General features: G+C 41.8%; 1 protein-coding gene and 1 long non-coding RNA gene across 5 annotated transcripts in view; one reads left to right on the top strand and one right to left on the bottom strand.

Annotated features, from left to right (window-relative positions):
• Positions 1-3,406: 3,406 nt before the first annotated feature.
• LOC140389735 (uncharacterized) lies at positions 3,407-10,704 on the bottom strand. Its single transcript, XR_011934458.1, has 3 exons — positions 10,563-10,704; positions 9,921-9,992; positions 3,407-8,441 (listed from the first exon to the last, which is right to left on the bottom strand). It is a non-coding gene; the product is annotated as an uncharacterized lncRNA (long non-coding RNA).
• fign (fidgetin) overlaps positions 10,682-25,568 on the top strand; it is a 61,818-nt gene continuing 46,931 nt past the window's right edge. Inside the window, exons 1-3 of one of the 4 annotated variants that reach the window (XR_011934456.1) lie at positions 10,682-10,830; positions 11,624-11,760; positions 20,268-20,453. Coding sequence is in view for 1 of the 4 variants with exons in the window: in XM_072474153.1 (XP_072330254.1) it covers positions 12,110-12,134 (25 nt within the window). In the remaining 3 variants the exon portion in view is untranslated. Of the gene's footprint in view, positions 10,831-11,623; positions 11,761-12,044; positions 12,135-20,267; positions 20,454-25,568 lie in introns of those variants that run through there. The other 3 variants (XM_072474161.1, XM_072474170.1, XM_072474153.1) reach the window with 3 other exon arrangements.

Genomic DNA, 25,568 nt, shown 5'->3' with positions numbered 1-25,568 from the left:
CGCAGACACGGGGAGAATATGCAGACTACGCACAGACAGTGTCCCAAGCCGGGAATCGAACCTGGGACCCTGGAGCTGTGAAGCAACAGTGCTAACCACTATGCTATCGTGTCGCCCTAGTTCTGTTCCCTTTTTTGTTGAAATACTTCAGATGCAAAATAAATCAGCTTTGCTGACTAATAGAACATAGAAAATACAGCACAGAACAGGCCCTTCGGCCCACGATGTTGTGCCGAACCTTTGTCCTAGATTAATCATAGATTATCATTGAATTTACAGTGCAGAAGGAGGCCATTCGGCCCATCGAGTCTGCACCGGCCCTTGGAAAGAGCACCCCACATAAGCCCATCCCATCCCTGTAACTCAATAACCCCACCTCACCTTTTTGGACACTAAGGACAAGTTATCATGGCCAATCCACGTAACCTGCAGATCTTTGGACTGTGGGAGGAAACCGGAGCACCCGGAGGAAACCAACGCACACACGGGGAGAACGTGCAGACTCCGCACAGACAGTGACCCAAGCCGGGAATCGAACCTGGAACCCTGGAACTGTGAAGCAACTGTGCTAGCAACCACTGTGCTACTGTGCTGTCCATTGTCTTCATGATGGTTCTCTTCAAGAGCCAGTTAGTTCCACTCCCCTGCACTTTCTTCATAGCCCTGCAAATCTTTCCTCTTCAGGTGTAATGGTTCAGCTGCCTGGAAAGAAAGTTGGATTCACCTCGCAGCCAAGATACACTGGAGGCGGGCTAAATTGGCTCACAGTGGAACTTCCACTCCTCAGGAGCTGCCAGCCAGCAGTTCATACAGCACTAAGAGCTCAGTAGTGGTGGCTGCCGGGATGGCAACCAGTCCCAAGAAGAGGACTCAATGGATCCCAGGGTGAGACAAGTCCGGGGTATTGGGCGAGCAGGGTTTGGCCAGCTAAGGGAGAGGGGGCAGGTGGGAATTGGAGAGCAGGCGAAGGTGTAACTATCTTAGGGGGGCTGCCACCGATGTGCATAGGGCAGCCCCTGAAGATAGTATTCCCTCTTCCTTCCAGCCCTATTCAAACCTTTATTTTAAAAATAGGTTGCCCACTTCTGCCCGCCTGCCCACACCAATCATATTATAACATTGGCAGCGTATCGCCAGGTTAATTGACTTGTTAACAAGCTCAATTGACCCTTATTTATTAATTGCCATATGATGGGCGGGACTGCTGATTTTGACATATGCCCACCTATCATGCCCAGAAACATACTCTTCTCCTGAACACACTTCAAACACCCTTCTTCTCCCTGCCCTTTGCACTATTAATATCACAGTTTAAATTAGGTTATAGTCCTGCATTACAACTACTCTATAGGTTTTGCACCTCTCTGCAATTCCCCTGCAAATTTGCTTCCCTATATCCTGTCCGCTAGTTGGTGGTCTTTAGAATACAACCAGGAATGGCGCCTCTCTTAGTTCTCAACTCTAACCAAATAGTTTCTGCTCTTGACTTCTCTTGGACTGTAATATTCTCCTGTTGTTAGCCCTCTTCCTTTCTTTCTCTCCTTATCTTTCTGAACAGCTTGTATCTAGGAACATTTAGTGTCCTTTTTTGAGCTAGGCACCCATAATTGCGACAACATCATATACCTATGTTGGCACCTTCTGGTACCTTATTTAAGCGGTCATCTTTCATATGTAGAGTCAGGCAGCAAAATATTGGCATAGTGGGCAAACTACCCATATTGTTTTGTGATAGAATATCAATAGAAAATAAAAACAGCTACCCCTCAGTTTTTCTGATGTATATCAGCTGCATGCCAGACTCTTTTACGGTGATGGCAGGGCCATATAAAATTTGTCTTTATATTTAGGCATGAAAAGTAGGGCTCAGGTTGACAATGCATCAGCCACATACTGTCCCCACCTGACCTCCATGCTTAGGCAGTTGCAGCCATAGACCACCGAATCATAGAATCCCTACTGTGCAGAAGGAGGCCCATTGCGTCTGCACCGATGCTCTTCCTACCTAGGCTCACACGCCCAACCTATCCCCATAAACCAGTAACCCTATCTAACCTATTGGACACTAAGGGACAATTTTAGAATGGCCAATCCACTTAACTTGCACATATTTTGGACTGTGGGAGTTAACCAGGGCACCCAGAGGACACCCATGCAGACACGGGGAGAACGTGAAAACTCCACACAGTCCCGCAAGGTCGGAATTGAACCTGGGTCCATGGTGCTGAGAGGCAACAGTGCTAACCACTATGCCACCATGCCACTGTAGTAGCAGTTTGGAACAGGAAGTATGATAGGTTTAGTCTTACATTGCTGAGAGAAATTTTACCATTCCTCTCCACCACCGGCATCATCTCTGTTACTGAGATCAATTAATTCAGCACATATCAGAGATCAGGGCCGGGATTCTCCACTACCTGGCGGGGCGGGGGTCCCGGCGGGATGGAGTGGCGTGAACCATTCCGGCGTCGGGCCGCCCTAATGGTGCGGATTTCTCCGCACCTTTAGGGTCCAAGCCCTCATCTTGAGGGGCTAGGCCCATGCCGGAGTGGTTGGCGCGCCGCCGGCCAGCGGGAAAGGCCTTTGGCGCCACGCCAGCCAGGGCCGAAGGGACCGCGCCGGTCGGCGGAAGTCCGCGCATCCACGGGAGCGTCAGCGGCTGCTGACGTCATCCCCGCGCATGTGCAGGGGGGGCTATGGCCGAGGCGGAAGGAACAGATGGCCCCACGGCACAGGCCAGCCCGCGGATCGGTTGGCCCTGATCGTGGGCCAGGCCACCATGGGGGCACCCCCCAGGGCCAGGTCACCCCACGCCCCCCCCAGGACCCCGGAGCCCGCCCGTGCCGCCAGTAAGGTAGGTGGTTTGAATTCACGACGGCGAGTCTGGCATGACAGCAGTGGGACTTCGGCCCATCACGGTCCGGAGAATCGCCGGGGGGGGGGGGGGGGGGGGGGGCCGCCGACCAGCACGGCGCGATTCCCGCCCCCGCTGAATTTATGGTGCCGGAGAATTCGGCGGCCGGCGGGGGCGGGATTCACGCCGCCCCCCCCCCGGCGATTCTCCGACCCGGTGGGGGGTCGGAGAATCCCGCCCCAGATCTGGCCTGATCAAGGTCTATATAATGATTTGGTGCAGTTCTCCATTGATATTTTGACAGACGCCCTTTCTTTAATAACAGCTATAAAACACTTTGATGCCATTGCATAATATTTTTGAAATATGTTTGGTAGATACAACTAAAATGTAACTTTGAAATATTTTTACAGTATTTTGATACTTTGGTTATTGAAGTTGTTATGGGCCAGGGATTAGAGAACCCAAAAGTGTATCATGGAGTTCCCCTGACTCACAACTTTTAATAGATTTTGGTATGGGGAGCACACGGCCCACTCTACAGGTGTGCTACAGCAGAAATGGAAAAGTATTTTTTAAAAGCAAAACAATGTTTATTCTATGAACTCAAGTTAATCTTTTTAAAACATACAGTGGACATCTTAGCAACCATCAATTCAAATACAACCCCCAAAGAATACAACACTAAGTAATCATTAATAACTTCCCAAACAAAATCCAGAAGACAGAAGAAACACCTTTCAACAGAAGCACATTAGGTTTACATGCACTACTGAGAACATTTATAATTCTGAATTCACCAAATGATCAAGGGATAGTCTTTTGATGGCAGAGAGAACAGCAGTACACCTTCTTGGTCTGGCTTCAGCTCCAACACTGAAAACGAAACTAAAACACTCCCTGCAGCCTGCTCAAAATTGAAAGTAAAAAGCTGGCAGACAGCCCAGCTCCAACCACACTCTGACATCACTGATAAACACCCATTTCTTAAAGGTACATTTCTTAAGCACCCATTTCTTAAAGGTACTCTCACATGACAAAGTTTAAATGCGTAATCTTTCATGTCTGTATATGGAGCTGAAACTGACCTTCAAATAATTTATTGTGCATAGATCTGCATTTTGTGACACAAAATACAATGAAAGAATTTCTCTTCACTTCATTTAAGAAAAAACAAAATAGAGAAACAGTGTAGTTACGCTAAGTGCAAAAATGTTGCCGCAATCTTGAAAGGGTCAGGTATTCTTACTCTAGTATGTATAAAACATTGCAGTGACAATACAGGACTTTGTTGTGTTAAGCTGCCGCAGGCTTACCTCACTGCAACTTTACGCCTATTTCAAAAGAGCATCCTCCAATGCACCATGAGATGTCCGATTCTTTTGAGTGCTTGGATAAGGCTTCTTTGGGCAAGGCAACCACATCAGGTGCTGAACTTGAACTAGGCTTGTACTGAGGTCCCAGGTTCAATGGAGTCTGCCCTAATGTAATTGAGCTTATGACTGCCTCTACCACAGCTATCAAAGACAATGGCTTTGCCAAGGTACTCCCTAAACTGCAGTCGATCCAGGATGTCAGTGGTGAAAGCATCATAAGACGTATTTGTGGATAATACCAATCCTAATTTTTTTTTTCAGTTGTGTGACATTGCAATGGGACCAAATTATTCTTGTATATAAGTAATCCCCTTATACTTAAAGGATTTTGAAATAGGCACCAATATACTTCTACCTGAGATTTTACAGCAAGTGTCTATTAGTATCTGTGCAAGTACAATCCCATGTGTTTGTGCTGAAAATTACTTCTTTAGCTTCAAATGTGATGCACACTCTACTCCATAATAGTTGACCTGTGTACAGTAAGATAAATATGATATTTGAACAGTATAAATCCTATTGTTTAAGCAAGGTGAACTGACCTTTCTATCTTTTATGACATATTTATACATTTTTACAATGTTACATTTGAAATGAAATTCCCAGCTGATAACATTTTGAATTCTTTCAGAATGACCAGGAGCACACATTTTCTGTTTGTTCATACTTTATTGCACAAACACCACTGAGAATTCCACAAAATGCTATTTGATCTCCAAAGGTTTGTTAAATGATTGCAGATGACTGCAGTACCTAAAAACCACTCACAAAGAATTGGATCATTATTACTGTTCATGGTTACCCACTGATATAAATTTTCCAAATGAATGAATTATGTATTTCATGTTTTCTGTTATCAGGCTAGATGTTCTCATTTTTAAATTTGTCTAGCTCCTATAGCACTGCAATAACTAGGCCATTTAAGCACTAATTATGCCTCCACTCTTTCTTAAAATGACTAAATCAGCATCTGTTCTATAATTATCATTAGTGAATGTGTATAGGTGCCATGTACCATGTAAGAAATGACTAAGTAGGAATATTTTAAATATGAAGGTCAATAAAAGTGTACCAGTGTAATGTTAATGTAATCTTTAAACATTCTTAAGATCTGATTGAAAGATAAATGAATTGAGTTTAAATGCAAGAGGCTATTTTTATGAAGGTATTTTAGATTTCTGTTTGTTCAGTTTTGATTTTTAAGACATAATATATCAAACAACAATAACTATGTAATGAAACCGCAATTTGTCCTGTATTAATATCAAGTGTATTACATGTTATTGCTTGCAATAAAAACACAATGTTCAATTCTGATAATTCTTTTGATTATTCAATTTCAGGCAAAAATGTGTAAAATGTCTGTAAGGTTCTGTGGTTTGACATCTGGGTTTATTTTTAGAATAATTTTAGCAACAATCATGCAATGTAATTAGTTAGAGTGCAAGTAACCGTATTGTGTAATGGCTATTTTTTCTTCACTAATAACGGGTTCTAGTTCAAAATTGATGCTGCATTCTTGATAAAGAGTGAAGTTTAATGTGATCATAATATTTTAATAAAGGCTAGAATGGAGAAGATATTACTACTGATTGATTGAAAGCTGATGTATTTCTCAGTTTCTTAAGAAGATTACAAAAGACTAAGAAGTATCGATAAAATAGAATTGTTTTGCAATAAAGATATTGTAAGTACCACCACAAAGATTAACCTAGGATTTAATAGTTAAACTTGTACTTTGAAATTTAAGAAAAGAGGTTCCAAAATCTGCATTTAAAATATTTTTAAAATTCTTTCAAGCGATGTGGGCATCGCTGGCTAGGCCAACATTTATTGCCCTGATTGTCCTTGAGAAGATGGTGGTGAGCCACTTTTTGTAATTGTTACAGTTCACATGGTGTAGGTACACCCACTGTGCTGTTAGGGAGGGATTTCCAGGATTTGGCCCAACGATAGTGAAGGAATAGCGATATGTTCCCAGTCAGCATGGTGTTTCTTGGAGAGGAACTTCCAGGTGGTGGTATTCCCATGCATCTACTGCCCTTGTACTTCTTGACGGTAGAGGTTGCATGTTTGGAAGGTGCAGTTGAGGGAGCCTTGGTGACTTGCTGCAGTGCAATATAAACTTATAATGATAACAAAACAGAAACAAAAGTCTGCAAATTACTGAGCGGGGATCAGGATAGAATGCCGGCCATATACAAAGCAGTTGACATTGGCTTTTGATTTGTGATAGTGTCGACCATGACTTACTTGGTACCACTCTTGTATCTGAGTCACAAGATCCTAAGTTCAAGTCCAACCCCAGGGCTTGAGCACAAAAGTCAATGCTGACACTTCAGTATGGTACCAAAGGAGTGCTGCACCTTTGAAGATGCCATCTTTCATTGAGACATTTGTCTGCTTGGGTGGATGTAAAAGATCCCATTAAACAATTTTGAAGAAAAGTAGGGGAGTTATTCCCAGTGTCCAGGCTAATATTTATCGTTCAATCAACATCACAAAAAACAGATGATCTGATCAGTGCCATATTGTTGTTTGTGGGAGTTTGCTGTGAGCAAATTGGTTGCCCTGTTTCTTACATACAGTGACTAAATTTCAAAAGTACTTCATTGGCTGTAAAATGCTTTAAGTCATGAAAAGTGTGATCTAAATGCAAGTCTTTCTTTCATACACTAGCTGAAATATTATCACTGTGGTTTTATTAATGTGACAACTTTGTTCCTGAATTCACAAAGATCCATATTACTATGCTAAAGTCACAGATCACAGCAGAGAACTTTGTTAGCTGTCTCTCTCACTGCTAGAATAAGCAGCTACATTAACTTCCCAGTGCTGAAGGTGTTATGACTCCTTTTGTCACCCCAGGTTTCCTAGACTATTGGTGAGTTAGCTCATCCAACAACATTTGCTTCTGGAAATCTCACAAAATAAGCTCCCATTCTGATGACACTGCCAGTTATAGTTTAATAAAGTATAATTTGATTTTGGATAAAAGAGTTCTATTTAGGCTGGCAACAGAACCACTTTTTTACTAAGGTGATCATGGAAGTAAGAATGATGAAAGGATTGCCAAATGCAGAGAACAGCGGGAAAAAATAATAAACATAGATAGTTGTAAAAGTATAAAAGAAACATGAAACAAATGAAGAGATAATGAAAACTGATAAAACAAATGAGAGGGAAAAATGGGAAGGGCAATGTGAAAACAACAAATAGAAATGAATAGGAAAGCTCAGAAAAAAGTTTTATTTAGGATTATTGCGGGTGTATTCCATTGATGTTACATTAATATGTCAGCAATAAAACCATTCCTAACATTGCAGTAAGATCTCTACAGTGGTATCTTGTGATTCTTCAACCTGATTTTGGAGTCTGAGGAAAGCAGTCTTAAGTTAAAAGAAAGCAGAAAATACTGGAAATATTCAGCAGGCTAACCAGCATCTCTAGTGAGAAAACGTAAGCTGTGACCTTTTGGATGTGCATCATTGAGAAGATAAATAGAAGGTATTGGGGTGAGGCTTGGGTGAGTAAATTATAGGGAGTGGGAGGGGGACAACTGATTGGCCAATATCAGAGAGGGGGTTAATGTGTTAAATGGTTTGTAAATTACTTTATAGAAAAGTTAGGTGGTATAAAAGTTATTCTGCAGATAAACAGAATTTTAACTTCCTCTCCCCAGCAGAAATGGGACAAAACCAGGTTCAGATTAGCACATCACCTCACCTTGGAGACATATTGCCCTGGACATTCTGCTGGGTGGTCAACGCATCCAACTGGGTCAAATGGCAGCTTAATTAATGTAAATTGGTATCTGATAATATGTATAGGACTTTGATGCAATTTAACTACTCATTTGGTGGAATATTCACCCTTGATGTGTGCTCAGTAAACCTTAGCAAATCTGCAAATTTCTGGATAAATGCTAAAATTATTATTTGTGAACCCAAGGGGAGAGGGAGTATCTCTCAGTTCCACAATGATAATGTGGCTCACCACCACCCTGGCTGGACCTTTTCCCTTATAACACCCCTACCCCCCACGCCTGCCAACCAATCTTTTACACAGCCAAGTTCGTCTGCAGGATTGCCGGATACTATTACAGCCTTTGAGGTGCAACAGGATGTCAATTTGCCTGGTGCCTTGGCTCTCAAATCTCTCTGGGACTTTCAGGTTGCTAGCTGGGACCTTCTGCTGTGTTAAAATGTCCCCTGCGGAAAGAACAAACGAACGTGAAAAAAGTGGGATCGTTAAAAATACATTGCTAAAATAATGCAGAGTGTCCGGCGACATATGAGATATAGTTGGTGAAGCTCTCCCTTTCTCATTGTGGCCTCCATCTGTAGCCATTAACATTGTTCCGATGAAGCTCATTGCAAAGTTCAAGATCAGGACCTCATCTTTCTCGGCATTCTGCGTTGACACTGACTTGACTAACTTCGGAGCTTTGCTCCCTGCTTTATTTTCTTCACAACGCTTGATTATGGGAGGGTCTATCAATATGGAGGAGAAGGGAAGGCATCCTCCATCCAAGCACAGTGTGATTGGCCCACATTATTATTTTTCTTTTCGTACAACTGGTCGATGCACCATGTTTTATGAAACATATTTAAATATCACATCTGCTGCATTTAAAGGGTTATTTTTTGTCTCGTTATTTCCTAGATTTTCCCTTTTATATGGACATTTGCCTTTTCAACCTCTTCCATCATTTGGGCATTATTTTGCCCATTCTCTCTTTCCAATTTCTCTGCTTTCTGTTTTCGAAAATTCCAAAATGGTTATTTATTTCTTAGTATTCAGACTGAGGCAACTGTTATAACTTGCCCTGTTATAACACAGCCGGAATGTTATAACTTGCTTTTACTCTTTAACAGATGCTTTTTGAACTGCTGCGGAGCTTTTTTCCCCCCGGATTTCCAGCATTTAGTTTTCCTTTTCATTTTAAAGTGCCCTTGCCCTGGAGTGCAAAAGTTGATGATTCAAATGTTACATTTTAAATAAAGTTTTACTTTTACAGAGCAAGTGCAAACATTTCTTGGCACTTTCATGATATAAATAGCGTATCCTATGTGATGCAATATTTGTAAAGCTCATGAACTCAACTTGATGAAATACACCTATGAATTTAGTGCCTGTTACACTCAATCTGGCCGCATTGATTAATGTACTATTATATGTACATTATACAATGAACTAAAGGGTATCTTATGAGGAACAATTGCAGTTGTAATTTTAATCTAGCAGTAGTCCAGCTGAACCTTAATTGCACAATTGACAATGGATTTGTATGTTTTATTTTTGAATCACAAAGGGCTTGCTTCATTTCCCCTCCAAACATCTTACTAGATTTTGTAGGCATGTACTGACGTTGCTGTAATTTTTTTTAAAAATCGTTAGAAAACCATTATAATATTGAATAACCTGTTGAATTTGTAAATAGAAAGTGCTAGAAATGCATTATTTCAACAACATTTTCTGTTCTGACTTCTGACTTTAAGTATGAACAATTTTCCGCTTTAACCTCCACAGTTAAGGTTTACTGTGATATATTACAAATGTTAGATGAACTGAACCACTGGAGAAGAAGTGGGGACAGTTCCAATTTCTGGGCTGAATGGTGGACGAGTAACTGTGTAAAGAAGGATATTTTAATTATTCGCCACAGTGATTGACTCTTCAGTCTGTACCTTCACTGTAGTGTTTTTCCGGCTTCATTGTGTACAGAACATGTTGAAAATACTCAGCAGGTCAGGCAGCATCTGCGGAGGGTGAGAGAGAAACAGAATTTAACTCCCAGGTCAATATCCTTTCATCAGTGCCAGCATATCCAGTTTTGTGTCAGATTTTCAGCATCCGCGGTATTTCCACCTAATTTTCGTTTTGTATCATCAAAGGACGAGGGCAAGCTCACAACTTGGTCAAAATAGGTCTGCCGATGAAAAAACTCAATTCGAAACTTGAACCAAGTTGGATAAGAAGTCTGACAACACCACATTAAAAATGTGCTCATTGAGAGGGGTAGTGAGCACCAACATTAAAACAGTGCACGGGTTCATGGAGGCGTAGGAGAGAGAAGAGTGTTCTCATCGCAACCATGCACATTGTGTCCGAATAGCACCCTTGAGGTAGAAGTTGTGGGGTTCAAGCCCCCCCCCCCCCAGAACTTTGGGGCTGACCCCTCACCCCCCCCCCCCCCCCCGCCAAATGCAGAGATTTGCAAAGGAGACATTGCAACAAAGGGATCCTGTTCGGGAGCGGCGACTCTCCCGCAGTTTATCAGAGTAAAATGCTGAATGGATGAAGGAAGGAATGAATGAATGAATGAATACCCTGTTGTTTCACTGCTTGCTGTGTTGTTTGAAATTGCCTCTCAGGCTCTGACGCATGCGTGTCCCTCTCCTCGGCCCAGGCAGCTGTTTTGGGTCCGAATTCCAACATGGCAGTCTCCCGAGCGCACTGGTTTGAAAACTTGGAATGATTTCAAATCCTTGTCACCCTCACTTAACCCGAGCTCCCGTTTACCCAGTCAGAGAAACGCACACGCACACGGGCTCGATGTTTCGAACTTCCACGGCAACCCTCTGAGCAAAATCCCAGGTAAGGAGCTGAATCCGCCCCCCACCCCCACCACTGCCCCGAACGGCAGCCACATTCCCATCTGTAATCCGGTAAAATCGAAGCGATCGTGGGGAGATTAGAAGCATGGGAGAGGGAGGGAGAGGGGGAGAGCGAGAGAGAACCCCCGCGCCTTACTTCCCCAATGATCACTGGCATTCCCTGTGTCCCTGCACTGGACACTGGGCAAAACAAAGGAAGTCGGGGACTTTTCCTGAAAGTAAGCGGATTAATTGCAATAGTGAGGTTTCAGGAGTTCACCACAGCACTAACCTCCCCCCCCCCCTCCTCCCCCACACACACCTCCCCCCTCCCCCCCCCCCACACACCTCCCCCTCCCCACACACCTCCCCCCTACTCCCCCCTTCCACACACCTCCCCCTCCTCCCCCCCCCACAAACCTACCCCCCCCCCACCTCCTCTCTCCCCACCCATGTGCAATGTTCTCTCCCCATTGAAGCTGAGTAGAGTTATTCTGCTGTCGAGCCGGGCAGTAGTGAGAGAGGGGGAAGCGCTTTGCAAGCCCGCTTCGCTGAGGGCAGCAACTTCTGAGCAGAGCATTAGGAGTGTAAATAAAGGCAGATCTCCTTGTAACCCGGCGTGGTAGACACACACTCGTGATTTCCCCACTCCCCCCCCCCCCGAAAAGGCAACTCCTCTCCACCCCCCCCCCCCCCCCCCCCCACACACACACACAAAGTGTCAGAAGCCGAGGTTCGAAGCTGCGCTGTAACTGTTGGGGAGCTGCAGAGATAACCACATCATCTCTTTTCAGGCTGCAAAGGAAGCATGGTGGGCGGATTGTGCTGTGGAAGAGAGGAGAGAGAGAGCGAGATGTATAATCTAATGATATATACAGTACAGTGATCCTATTACAGTCCTCCCCGGAGCTTCTTGTTAGTTTCCATGGAAGTGAGTGAAATTGACAGCGACTTGGATTCGTGATCATGTGCCTGTATTTTATGTGTGTGTGCGTGTGTGCGAAGCTCTCTGTCTCTCGTCTCACATCCTTTTTTTTTGTTGATGTCCCTTCCTCCTCCTCCCTCCCCCCCCCCCCCACTAATTATATACATGTAGGTTAAATGAATACCTGAGAAAGGGCCCACGTTTCAGCTGTGAAATTTGATAGCTGAGAGAGAGGGGTGGGTGGGGAGTGGGGAGGGGGGGGGGGGGGGGGGGGGGGGGTGAGGGTTGGAAAGTAGCACATGAAAACCCAACCGTCGGAATTCTGAATGTGAATCCAATTGTGCGGTTGGGAGAAATGATCAATAGCGCCAGTGTTTATGGTATGTTGTTGCTGTTGTTGCATTTTGTCATTTGCAAAGCACCCGAGTGCTTCTCTCCCCCCCCCCCCCCCCCCCCCCCACCACCCACCTTTTTTAAAGATGTTGAATGGTGCACGATTTATAATTTGGAGCTTTAAAGATTCTTCCGATCTCACGCTAGAGCTGTAATATATATTCATAGCGGATTTGGCAGTGCTTGCGCCCAGGATGCGGTGGAGAGGCTATCGCGTTTATAAATTTAAAATCGGGGGCACCGACAACTGATGAGAGCTGGTATTTGACGGGGAATTGCGATTTTTTTTTGCGATTGGTATTCATTAGTAGAAAATTCACAGCTTGCGTCCGGCAGCCCCCAACAGCAGGTTCGGGTTAGCCAACGGGTTGCCTGTTACTTAACAATCATATATATGACTTAGGATTTATTTTTAATACCGCCTGCGCCATTTATTCAAAACAGTCATTGCCAACAACAAACACGTGTGAGCTGAGTCGGAGTAACCAATGCTTCTTCTTTTCCCAAGGATGTTTTATGTGAATTTGATGTAATTTCATTGGAGTGTGTGGAGACAGATGTGTGTGCACAGCCCGAGCAAAGCCCAGAGTGGTTTGAGTTAGACAGGGGGAATATATAAAATGTTCCGCCAATTAATTGCTGGAAAGTCAGAAATTGAAGATGGTAATAAAGACCTTACGCTGCTAGATATGTGTAGTGAGGTCTGATTTTTACTCTTGAGTTTGTTTTAACGAGACATTTATAGGAATCATTTGAATCAATAGCACCGCCACTTAATTTTGGCGTGAAAGACGTTTCTGTCGAACTGAGACTCGATATACTTCCGATTTTCTCTTGGTCCACCAACCTGTGAAGACTTGTCATTGTCATTTTTTTGTGTATGTGTCTCGAGGTAGTCAATGAATGGAAGTCCTTCAGTTGCAACACGTAAACACCAGTGAAGCGTATTTCCACACACACTGATGATGACAGTTGTCTATCCCGACCGACCGACCCCCTGCCACATCCAGGACAGTGAGCCCTCGTAGCCACATGCAAAACGTGGCATTTAAATCAGTATGCGGAAAGGTGCCGGGAACTTCGCTCAAGTATTTTGCATGCCAGCGAATTTCCGTGGCGCAAATACTCAGGGGTGTAGACCACATCCCAGCTACATACATGGCAGAGTTATTCAAGTTCCCATCTGTTTAGACTACTAAATAAAACGTCTAATTAACACACAATTCATTTCAGCAAGGGGCTAAAAAATGAGCACAGGTATCGAGAATCCCTAGTTAACAAAGTTTGAATTTATTGAAATGTTCAGTAGCAGTAGGATATTGCACCTTCTTGAACACTGACTGCATTGTTTGTGCATCTATGTGTGGAACAGAATGAATGAAGAACTTGCATTTAGACAGAAATATAAACAGTTGGCTCATTTGTGACCTTCACTACATCTTCAAGCGTAATTATTTTCAACTTTGTTTAGAAATTGACTTTTTTAGGTGTGTGTGAGCGTGTGTATTTGATTATTTATTAGTTAAGCAGTAAATATAATGAATATTTAAGTAGGTATGATCCTCTGCATTTGTTCTGTGCTAGTTACAAGCGTAATGCATTTTACAGTATCTGTAAGTAAGACTGCTGAAGTAAAATACCATCAACCTCAGCTTGTCAGCTGTAAGCAAATATGTTAAGTGTTGTGTTTGTGCTTTAGATTAGAAAGAAGAGACCCAGGGGAGCTAGCATCATGCAAATATAACAAATCCCATTTCTAATATGCATGATGTTCACCCTTCCAGCAGCTGGATATGTTTTCTTTGTGTTATTTCTGTGAGTGCTGACAATTTTTGCACAGATCTAGGTTGGGCTACATTATAAAGTGAAACCAGCTGTCTGTCGCTGCTCTGAGGGATGTGTTTGCTCTGCTACGAAGATGAAGGACCACAAATCCTTGACACACTTCCCTGACATGATCAACATTCAGCTGCTGAGATTGTCTGCTTGGTCAATTTTTTTTTGTTCTGACTGACAGCATGCAGCACAAACAAATTAAAGGAAAAAGTTTGAGCGCAAATGCAATGCTTTCTTTTTTTTTCCTTCTGTGGAATCTCTGCGATTCTGTTTGAAGCATCAGGGCCGGCTCCTCAAAGTACGTTTCACCAGTGAAATATTCACCCTAGTAAGGGAGGAGGAAGCAATTAAGGCACTAGCGTAGTGAAATAACACAGGAGTAAGGAGCAGAATTTTGTATGTTGCCTATTAGTTGCTTACTTTACAGATTAAAACAAAAAAGATCTATTCCTGGAAGAAAGTGGGGTCTGGATTGTTTGCGTGCAAATTGGGAATTGGCTGGAGCAGCCAATCCCCAATGGGGAAAAAAAGGGAGGTTTAGTGGTAATGCTTTTAATCTGGACTTGTAGAGGATTCATGAGCATCCATAGATTTACACTAGTAATTATCATATCCCAAGTGGCACAGGAAGGCATTTGCCTAAAAACTGATGTCTTCATTACAGTGTTTACATTTTAATTGAGCAGATTACAGTTTCTGGCAGTGTTGCAGTGTGGATGAGGTATAACTTTGTAAAATAATCAAGATAAACTTTTCAGTAAAATAAAAATCTTAACTTCAGTTATAACCTTATAACAAATATCTAATGGGAATGAGGAGATATTGACTTTGGAAACATCTTCATGCTCTTGTATCCAAGCAGTGTGATTTTCAGATTCTATTGTTTATATTTCAATATTCTGCACTGCTCCCATTTTGCTGTCCAGTGAATGCTTTATACATCCAGTCCCTGAAGCATTGTGTGGCTACATACTTGGCAGTGCGCCAGGCATTGACTGCAGGAGCCTTGGTACCTGAGAGCTTATCGGTTCTCTGGTCTGTAAAAATGTGATGAAAATGTTGGTAAACTGCCATGAAGGTTTAGGGAATGTCGGAAAAAGGTCTGTGTGATCAGATTCTAACTCCAGCCTGAGATACCCTGCACTGGAAATAGCTGCCCATTGACCAAAAGTGCGCTGGTAGAAAGTCTGCTTGCTGACCAGTGCATTTAGTACATCAATGATTTTTTGCGGTGATTACAGATTGCTTTGGCAACGTGGTCACTATTTATGCAAATACTGTATACAATACAAACTTTTTAAATGAGATATAGAAACACACGTGAAAGAATTGCAAAATCAATCTGATGCCAGAGTGAAATAACGTGGCGATTACCTCAGTAGCTAAATGCTAAGCCAGAACTGTTTTTGGCCACAATGATTCACCTTTGTATCAGCAAAGTGTGAATTCATTTGGTCGAAAAACATCAAAGTAGAAAATTCCTATCCGTTTTAATTAATGGCACTGATACTGGGATTCTTTACTTTCCATAAACCCCGACAGTCATCTTCAGATAAAGTTCAAAGTATGTTCAAATTCTGGACCCAGTATTTTATTTCCAGCTGAAGTGATTTTAGTTCAAGGTTACACTGTTATTGCATGATCATTTTTTTTCTTCCAGTTCCTTTGCCATGTTCGATAACAAAAGCATTTAGAAATGTTATTGTCCGTCTGTTTTTAGAAACATATTTGTCACTCCAGTATTTCATTACAAAAATTGTTCTCTTTTAAAATTCATTGTTTTGCTGTCTGTGACAATAATGGGTGTTTAATTACTCAATAAGAGATTCCATTTTTACTGCAGGCTAGACAAACGGTATTGATTTTTTACTTTGCTGCAATATGAAACTGAAAAACACAATTACAATTCTTTGCCTTATGAAGTGCATTAGTTCTGGTGAAAATCAGACCTTCTAATTACAGAAACCTACCAGCTGAGACTGTAAAGATATTTATTCGCAATACATTTTTTTGTGTGCATATTTACAAATGTTTTATAAAAATATTTGGCAACGATAGTTTTCCTACAGTTGTATTTACTGACATGATCCTTATCAAAATTGGTTTTAAATTCTACAGTTCCAGTAGTTCTGCATTGCAAATTCTTAAAAAATTTACTTTCATAGTTTTTATATTTTAATGAGACTGCAACCATAATTGTACCAACATTATTTCACTACATTTGGCTCAAGAATGACAATATGGAGTTTATGCTTATTTTTCCACCGATTTCTCATTAATTTTCTCCATTACATTCCTTTCCGGAAAGCATTGACTTCTTGTTGGAGTGTGTATACACAGGTACCAGTTACCCTCCAGTCCCCTATCCAGGTAGCCGTTATTGACATGTGAGCCTTGACAGTATGTGTTTGTAGGCTTTTTATCGGCCGTACATGCACCCACTCTCAACAGAAATCATTGGATTAAGAGTATGAACCATGGCTGTTTTATTCCCTCCCTAACCCTGAGGTGCTGTAGTCAATATGATGCTTTAGTACCTTTGGTGGAGAATTAATTTAGCATAGACTGGTCTTGAACCCAGAACCATCCAGGTTGGTCCGGTTGTTGCTCACTGAATTGGCCTATTAAATTGTCAGGGAAGTCCGTTAACCTTTATCTTTCGTTTCGCTTAAATTTAATTTCAGTAATAATTGATGGAATAATTTTTGCCCTTAAAATTTGAGGATGCAGAATAATAGAAGAAAATTATAAGTCAGAAACATGTGGTATAAATAGAATGTGAACAAAATTGGGTTAATATATAACCCTGATATTCTGTAAAATAAGTGCTTTGGATCATGTAAAGTTATGTAGGGCAGAGCCTTGTGACTTTAAATTGTGTTCAAATTTTAGATTTGAAATAGTAAAAATGAACAGGCAATTTTAGCCATGATAAATTTCATTGCACATTTGAATGGTGTAAAATTTGGATCGAAAGTTTGATTTTACTTAATTAGATTAGCAGTGTAACAGTGGGATGCTTTACTCTGGGTGAATAGAAGTAATAATAAAAGTGCAATGTGTTGTCAAGTTCTATTTAATCACTGATCAAATTAAGAAATGTTATGTTTTCTTAACATGGTTTTGTCACAATTGGAAATGGAAAATGTTCTGGTGGCCAATGTGCAGTACATAAAAGCAATATGATTGTGGGTAAAAGCTCAGTGGCATTACTTCTTTTCAGGACGGTGTGTCCATCACAGCTACTTTTTAGTAACTTTAATACTGTTTGCCTCAGCATTGTCTATGGTCTTCTTGGCCATAGCATTCATTAGTTGCCTCATTCACCTTTGTTCACAGCAGACTTGTGAAATGACCTCTTATTTGAGTGACTGTCGATAACAAATTGCAGCATCTTCACCATTCAGACCAAGAGTACTGTGGCTGCTAAAGACTTCTTCAAACCAATAAATGGCTGTAACATCCACTTAATTTTTTAATTAAACTTTAAAGCTTGGAAACTTAATTACTATTTAATACTAGGCAATTAAAGTGTGTGGTCAGGGCTGTCTATATAAAACGCATCAATTTGAACCTGCCATTTGATTAATAGCCTTGCCGATGTAGAAAGTGCACCACAAAAGAGAGCTGCATTAGGGTCATATCTTTAATAGCTGTATAAAGTGCATTTTAGCTGTTATTCTCTGCAACAATTGACTCAAAAATAATATATTACATAGGTTCCATTATCTGCTTTGTAAGCGGAAGCAGTTTAGTTTTGAATTCAGATTAATTTTAACACTAATTTATTATATGGTTAAAATATACAGAGATGTAGAATTTTTAGACTACAAAAGCTTTGTGATATTCAAGGTAGTAATAAAAATTATCCGTTAATAACTCCACTGCACTGATTGGTTTCCTCAGATTGTTTATAAAAAAAATAACACTTCCCAGAAGTGCTCCAAATTCTACATGCATTTGCTTGTAATAGTCATTGTTTTTACAAGATCAAAGTAAACTTACTAGTGCCATATTCATGACATTCTCTGTACTCTTATGTATATAATACATCTCAAATGTATTATATCTCAAATATACAAACATAAAATTAAACATTTTCTTGTAAATAAGAAAGAAAGCATAATTGAACAATTTGCAAAAGCAAAATTGATAGGTTAGTACAATGGACATTTTTGAAGGATTAAAAGTTTGACCTATTTTCACTTCCTCATGTAATTGTTTCAATTCTTTAACATTTATTTTCATTTTATTTGTTTATTTATGTGACCATAATTACTAATGAGCGAGAAAATGAAGGTATTCTGTATTTTGCATCAACAAAGCATTAGCTGCATATTCGCCATTATGATATTCATTAGCATACTGCAGGGTTCCATATTAATACTGTAATTGGTATTTGCTATATTTATTTTCCATGGAGAGCATTACAAAGTCACCAGTAGTAACTAATAGAAGATCAAACTTAGCTGGTATGTTTTACCATTGCAATAGACCTGGAATGATTTAGTTCACATTATTTCAGTAGCCACTTTTTGCAATGTATCAGGTCCATCTCCACAAAGATAACTGCTTGGATTTTCTCTGCTCCACTGTCTTATGGTGGCAGTGGAAACTCAATCTACACACACTTTCATGAATAAGGGAATCCAATTCTTAACTTTGTAATGAAGCATGGATTAAACTGGAGAATTTTAAAGCAAATTTTATTTGCTCAACACTAGGAATAATTGGTTATTTTGGGTCTGTTATGACTTGTCATTTATTCAAGTGCAAATGTCGAGTTGTGACCCATCTGCTTTCCTCTTTACCACGGCGAGTTTAGGATTAGGGGACGACCCTCTTCTGTGTCGTCGTAAGCAGTGCTATTAATCACATCCAGTTTCTATACAGAAGATGCAGTCAAATCCTGTTACTCCTCTACTTCAGCAGCAGAAACCTTGATTCAGGTTTCAACAGAATGTATGTTAGGCAGTATTGACCTGTGTTTCTGTTTAAACTAGGGTCTTATGATATGATCTTTTTATTGCTACAATAATCACTTAAAACCAACCAACATATACAGGATTATGATATGGTGGCATTCCATTAGTCCTGCCATTTAGAGAAAATGGGACTGTTTATGCATGGGTGAAATGGCCTTATCACAGGTGTCATAACCACTTTTGCTGCCAGTTTATCCTGATTAGCAGAATTATTAAGGTTTAATATTTTCACAATAAGGAATATAGATTGCAGTGAACATGTGAGGTTTATATAATCTAATCCTGTGAATGGGGATGGCGGGGGGGGGGGGGGGGGGCGGGGGTGGTGATAGTAATGTGGTTACATCTCCAGTTTGATTTATCTTTATTTTTTGTTCCATCAGTGAAAGGTCACATCTGCATAAAATTAAGTTCAAAATATTCACCAGATGCAATTAATTGAGAATTTTAAACAGCAATATAAAATAGTTTTCAGTAATTAATGAACATACTTCGCAGTCAACATAATCCAATGATCAGTATTGAGATGTGAGCTTCTACTCTATCAAAAAAAAGTCAGTGAAAGGGTTAACAGTGCTTAATTTAAAATGTATGTAGCATTGAGGTGTGAAGCAAATTTTGAAACAAACATTGGCCAACTTTCATTGAAACTGCAATATAGAATGCTGATTTGCATATTTATTGAACACTAGAATAGTTTGTAATCAGAAGTTCAATTTTAAACCAGTGTTTGTAATCACAGCTAGAATTTTAATGTGCTGGAATGAATGAATAGCCGCATAACAATCTAATAGCTATATGGCAGAGGTGACATGACTGCGTAGCGTACCAATATGATGTGCCATAGATGGCAAGGTAATGGTTCATGTCTGCTGTTCATTACAGGACCAGTCCCTGATCTTTGCTGGTACACTGGGAAAAGGATTGGGTTGAGGCCAAAAGGTTTTCATCAGGATGATAAAGGGAACGCTTGGGGAGTGAGTCCCCCTGATCACTCCTGCACACAGTCCAATGGCCAGTTATGGAGCAAGATTAACAAAAGCATTTAAATGGCTGACCTCCTTATTGGCTCAGCTGTGGATTCATGTGCATTGTGTGGGAAAAACTAAAAAGTGACCAAGAGTTAAGGCGATGAAACAAAACATCTAACGATTGGTCCTTTTTATATTATATAGCTTTTCCTAAACTATGCTTCCTGCTTTGGCCGAAGGATAATCTGTTCACGTAGAATGATGTGTACCAACGTAAATTCTACTCCATGTGGCATTTATATTTTTGATGTTCTTTTAAATGTCATAGAACAGCAGAAGGTATTATAGAAGAAAAGAACGATACACATAGCTCTGCAGTTGAAAACCTTAAGCCATTTTAGCCTCGATTCAGCTTTTAATGTTGGCCGCTGTTGGACTTCAACGAAAGTAAACACTGCAAGGGCAAGTGTTGCAGAGCATGGCTGTGATAGGATTTCTTTTGAGGGTTGGAAAGGTAAGAAGCTCACAGAAATTGCATTACAGATCTGCCTGACATTGTACATTGCATTTTTATATACATCACAATGGTAGATCTGATTTATTTTTAGTAGCTTATGTTTCTGCCTCGACTGCATTCTAACATTTTCGCTGTGCCAAGGTCACCAGTTACAGATTTGATTCTTTCCTTATTGTCTAAGTTTTGTCACAGATCGAGGGAGATGACTAGCCTTACCTTTTTTGACATACCTTTATCTCTCTTTGTTTTCAAACCCCTGGACTTGGATGTTCATTCCTGCCCTTTTTCTTGCATTCAATTTACTGCTCTTTATTGTTTTTAAGTCGGAGCTAAGTTCACTCGTCGGTTTACCTGAAATATAAACTGCTGCAGAAGTCAGAACACATGACTGATATTTTCTTGTGGACTGGGAATTATAAGATGCACTTGCCACTTGCATTGTATTTATTTTCACCCACAGAACCTGTTGGGTACTTTGATTTAATCATTACTTTACACTTATGTTCTACTGGGACTCAAAATGACCATAGCTTATAAGTTAACACATACCCATTTGTGTAATACAACACATTTTTATTAGATTCTGAATTCTGCTTAGATCACTACCAGCAGAGCCAGGTAACCTTCCATTTCCCGTCTAAGCGCAATGTTCCATGAATTGACTGCTTATGGGCCAATTTGCTTACATAACAGAGTTAACACTTGCAATCGTGGAAAAAGCATGAAACATTTCTGCATTCTATTGCTAAATGTATCCCATATTAAATCAAGTTTAATGAATGAGTGCGGTATATTTGCAATCAGAAATTTCCTTGTGGGAAAATTTTAAATCTGTATTTTTCTGTTGGTGTGACTTGAATTTTGCTGCGAATAACTTAACATTCAAGATCCTTTAAGTCCCACCGGCTGGACTTTAATCAGTGATCAGCTGCTTTAAGTTGGCATATCTCATTCAGTTTCAAAGGGCTATGCCAACTGAAGACAGCTGAACACTGATTAAAATTGAGCCTCTAGGACTTAACTTTGAAAATCCTAACAGGAACCTGAGCATGCCCACCTAATATATTGGAAGGGATTCTGTTCAGGGCAATGTTCAGTGTCATTCCTTCGAGATTTTTTTAAAAGAACGTCTTAAGAAAATCTTGATTCCGCATTGAGAGCTTTTTCTTAGAATGGTAACATATGCCTTTTTGCGCCTGGTATCAGTGAGAGAAACCATTTTCTGCAATTCTACCGATTTCAACCAACTGTTGCTAAATTATGTTGATACTACAAATTTTAAACATGGCAAGTACACCTGGATTTATCTCGGTAATTCAGGTTGCAGAGTGCACCGTACATAGTATTTTTTAAAGGATACTGTCGCTGGACAAAATGTCTTATAAAGCTCCTTATTTTAATTTATGACAGAAATATTTGGTCCAACTTCTACAATTGTATATCAGGTCACCCACTAATTACTGATACTTTTCATTTAAATTTAAGTAAAATTCAAAAGAGGAAAAAGGATCATTAACTGATGAATGTCAGCAGATGAAGGATCTTCTGCTCTTTGACATGTTTTTGATTATTTACTAGTTTTTGACAAAAGTTTGCTCTGTTTTCAGTTCTTACGGTTTTACGGATTTTATAAACACACACATTTTAATTAAAAAAATAACTCAATACTGAACTCCATGGTGTTTGTTTGAGTTGCTGAAATCAATAGTACTTGTCCCAAGAAGTATTAGCAACAGCAAAAAAATTCTCCACTTTAAACTATTTTCCTTTTGTGAAATTGTTTAATTTCTGAAAATCAAGATGCACCCAAAATATGTTTAATTCTTTCCTGTATATCAACATTTCTTTTTCTTGTCCCAGTATGTTTAATTTTGATTTCTTCTGGTAAAGATCAATGAAAATGCATATCTATATCTCCGTCGTGTGTGTGCACAGGAAAAATACCGACCAAAAATAAAATACATTTATCCTTCCAATTGTTACTCTGCATTGCTGATAGTTTCTTTGCTCGCTTTCTTTTTCTCAGTCTCATTAAGAGTGAAATTGGTCTACACCAGTCGCATGTAATGAGTTAATTGTGAATTGCCAACCTGTTTTGCATCGAAAAGGAAAATTGGGCAAAGAGTAAAACAGGTTGTCAATTCGTTATGAGCCTGTACCATGCTACGAGCGTGGACTCATTTCAACCCCAATGTTTCTCTTCCATTTCGCCCTGTAGCTAGTTTGTTTTCATTCGCTTCTCATTTTTTCTCCTTATAGCCATTAATCATATTTATCCCTATCTTTATTATTTTTTGCTGTTTCTTCCATTTCTTGCTTACAGACACTGACATCAACTTTGAGAAATCATCAGCTATCCTTTTCAAACATTTTCAGAATAGCTTATATAATGGTTAGTAATAGTTCTGTACAATTACATAATTTTCAAAAGGAGTTCTAATAATAGGAAAGGCTCTTAAATTTAATTCAACAAACTTCCATTTTTGGGTGCTATTTAATGAGAAAAGTTCTAAGTGTCATATCGGGTACGAATTCCTGGGCGCTTCCTGACAGCTGAGCCGGCGAGATCGCAGCCCGTATTTAATGGCACCTGGTGCCGAAAATAATCTCCCACGAGTTTCACAGTGGAACTGGCTGTCCCGCCAGTTGACTCACTGGAACTGGACCCTTCAGCTCCCCGCTAACAAGGAGGAGCTGCTCATAAACATTCCGTCCAAACTCACTCCCAGGCTGCACACAATCATGGCACCAAGTAGACCTGCTTCGGTGGCACCGACCTGACCAGGCTGCTGGACGCTGTGGGTATGAGACCAGACACTCTGTTCACCCGAGAGGGTCGGAGGACCAGCAACAGTGCCACCAATGCCACTTGGGAGGCAGCGGCAGCGACCGTCGGTTCGGGCAGTGGACCAAAAGGACCGCTCTCCGATGTTGGAAAACCATCGACCTCCACCGGACCACAAGAATAAGTTAACACTTGCCCTCTGGCATCAGTCTGGCCTGCCACCCCCTGACCTCTGGCAACCACGTCGCACCCCCCAACAAGTCGGCGGCTGGCAGCTCGCACCATCCCCCACAGCATATTATTGCGCTTGTGCCCAGCACACCCTGCTCCCACCAGCACAGCCCATCCATGCCCAGAAGTGATGCTCACACATGCCACCTGCCATGGACCCCCCCCCCCCCCCCGCCCCACCCCGAAGTATCATGTGTGCCTTCTCTGTCCCTGCAGGAGAAGTTGACCCATAACAGGCGTAAAAGGCCTCAGGCGGGTGGCGGGGTTCTGGACATGGACTTCATTCCGTATGAAGATCGGGCCCTGGAGATCGCAGCGTTGGCCGAGGAGAATGCGGTCACCGACAGTAAGGTTGGCCTGCACCGTAGAGGTTCCGTATTGCATGTTACACCTGAGACATGCAAAGCTTCTGTCATGTTATTCTCCACAGTGGGCCTGCCTGCACCCCCACCCCCAACTGCCCTCCACTCCCCTCATCCCCCCCCCCCCCCCCGAGCACAGTGGTCCTACAGCAAGTGCTCCCGATGCAGACCCCGTGCAGGTGGTGGGTGTAAGCGCGCTGTCAGCAGGACAGGAGTCAGACTTTGACATAAACTGAGGAGCACTAGAGCTAACTTCACTGCGAGTTATCATCAATCCCCTGCCTTGTATTGTGACCCGCTGATAGTGCCGAGACAGGCCCATCACCCTGGAGTGATGTTACACAGACGCTGGGAGGGTGGAATAGAGTAGTCGGGGGGGGGAATTGGTTGGGGACGGGTGGGAGGAAGGGGGGAAATCGGTGGGAGAGAGAGAAATGGGGGTGGTCAATGGTGGGAGGGGTGGCCAATGGGGAGGGAGGGAGATTTGGTCGGAGGGAGAGGTGAGCTGACAGAAAGCCTCATCCTATGAGAAGCGGGTGAGGATGAGAAGCGGCCTCCTTTGCCCATTGGGCCTACTGTTCCCTCCACCGCCTGCCCTCCAGCCTCTGGCTGCTCCTGCCGGTCCTCCCTGGGCTTGTCCTCAAGCTACTCCTGGTCCAGTTCCTCCTCATCCTCCTCAGATGAGGCTGCATGTCCCTCGCCCTCCTCCTCCAGCACATTGCCCTGCTGCTGTGCCAGGCTGTGGAGGGCGCAGCAGACCACCACAAAGTGGGAGACCCTCTTGGGGGTGCACTGCAGTGCACCACTAGAGCAGTCCAGGCATTGGAACCGCATTTAAGACAGTGATAGATAGGTTCTTGATCAATAAAGGGATCAGGGGTTACAGGGAGAAGGCAGGAGAATGGGGATGAGAAAAATATCAGCCATGATTGAATGGCGGAGCAGACTCGATAGGCCGAGTGGCCTAATTCTGCTCCTATGTCTTATGGTCTTATGAGTAGTCTGGTGCACCGCTCAATGACAGCACAGGTGGCAACATGGGCCTCATGATATCGGGTCACCGCATTTTCTCCAGCCTCCCCACTTGCATCATCAGCCAGGATATTTCATTCCCCCAAATGCCAACCCGTCATAGATCATAGAATTTACAGTGCAGAAGGAGGTGCCAATTTTTCACACGTAAAACGCCATGGATCCTCCGGACATAACCTCAAAATCGGAGAATCGAGCCCACAGCCTCCAGGCATTAAACATTAAACAATTAACAATACAACAAAGTCACCAGCAACCTGCAAAAGCATTTCTTCAACACCTTCAAGTTGCTCATTCGGATCAATCCGTCTCTCTCTCCGTCCTTCCTGCAGCTTCTAGCAATAGGCTCCTCAGCAAGAGAGAAATCACAACAACATAGAGCACACCAGAAGAGAGAAAGCGCTCACCTTTCCCTTCTCCAGTGCTGGCAGCAGGTCATCTTACATCCTCCCTTTCCCTAATTCAGGCCACAAAAGCAAAGGGGCGGCAGTAAACAAACACACAGCCTCCAGGCAGCTGCAGCTACGGTCGGAACAATCCGTCTCTCTCTACCCTTCCCACAGCTCGCAACAGTAGACTCAACAGTGGAAAGTCACACCAGAAAGTTACAATGACACAGAGCATGCCAGAAGGGAGAAAAAGCACCCCTTCTCCTTCTCCAGCATTGGCAGCAGGTCATCTTACATCTTCCCTTTCCTTACT

This window comes from Scyliorhinus torazame, chromosome 2 (assembly GCF_047496885.1).
Source record: "Scyliorhinus torazame isolate Kashiwa2021f chromosome 2, sScyTor2.1, whole genome shotgun sequence".
Classification (NCBI taxonomy): Eukaryota; Metazoa; Chordata; class Chondrichthyes; order Carcharhiniformes; family Scyliorhinidae; genus Scyliorhinus; species Scyliorhinus torazame.
This window is presented reverse-complemented; position numbering and strand designations above follow the sequence as displayed.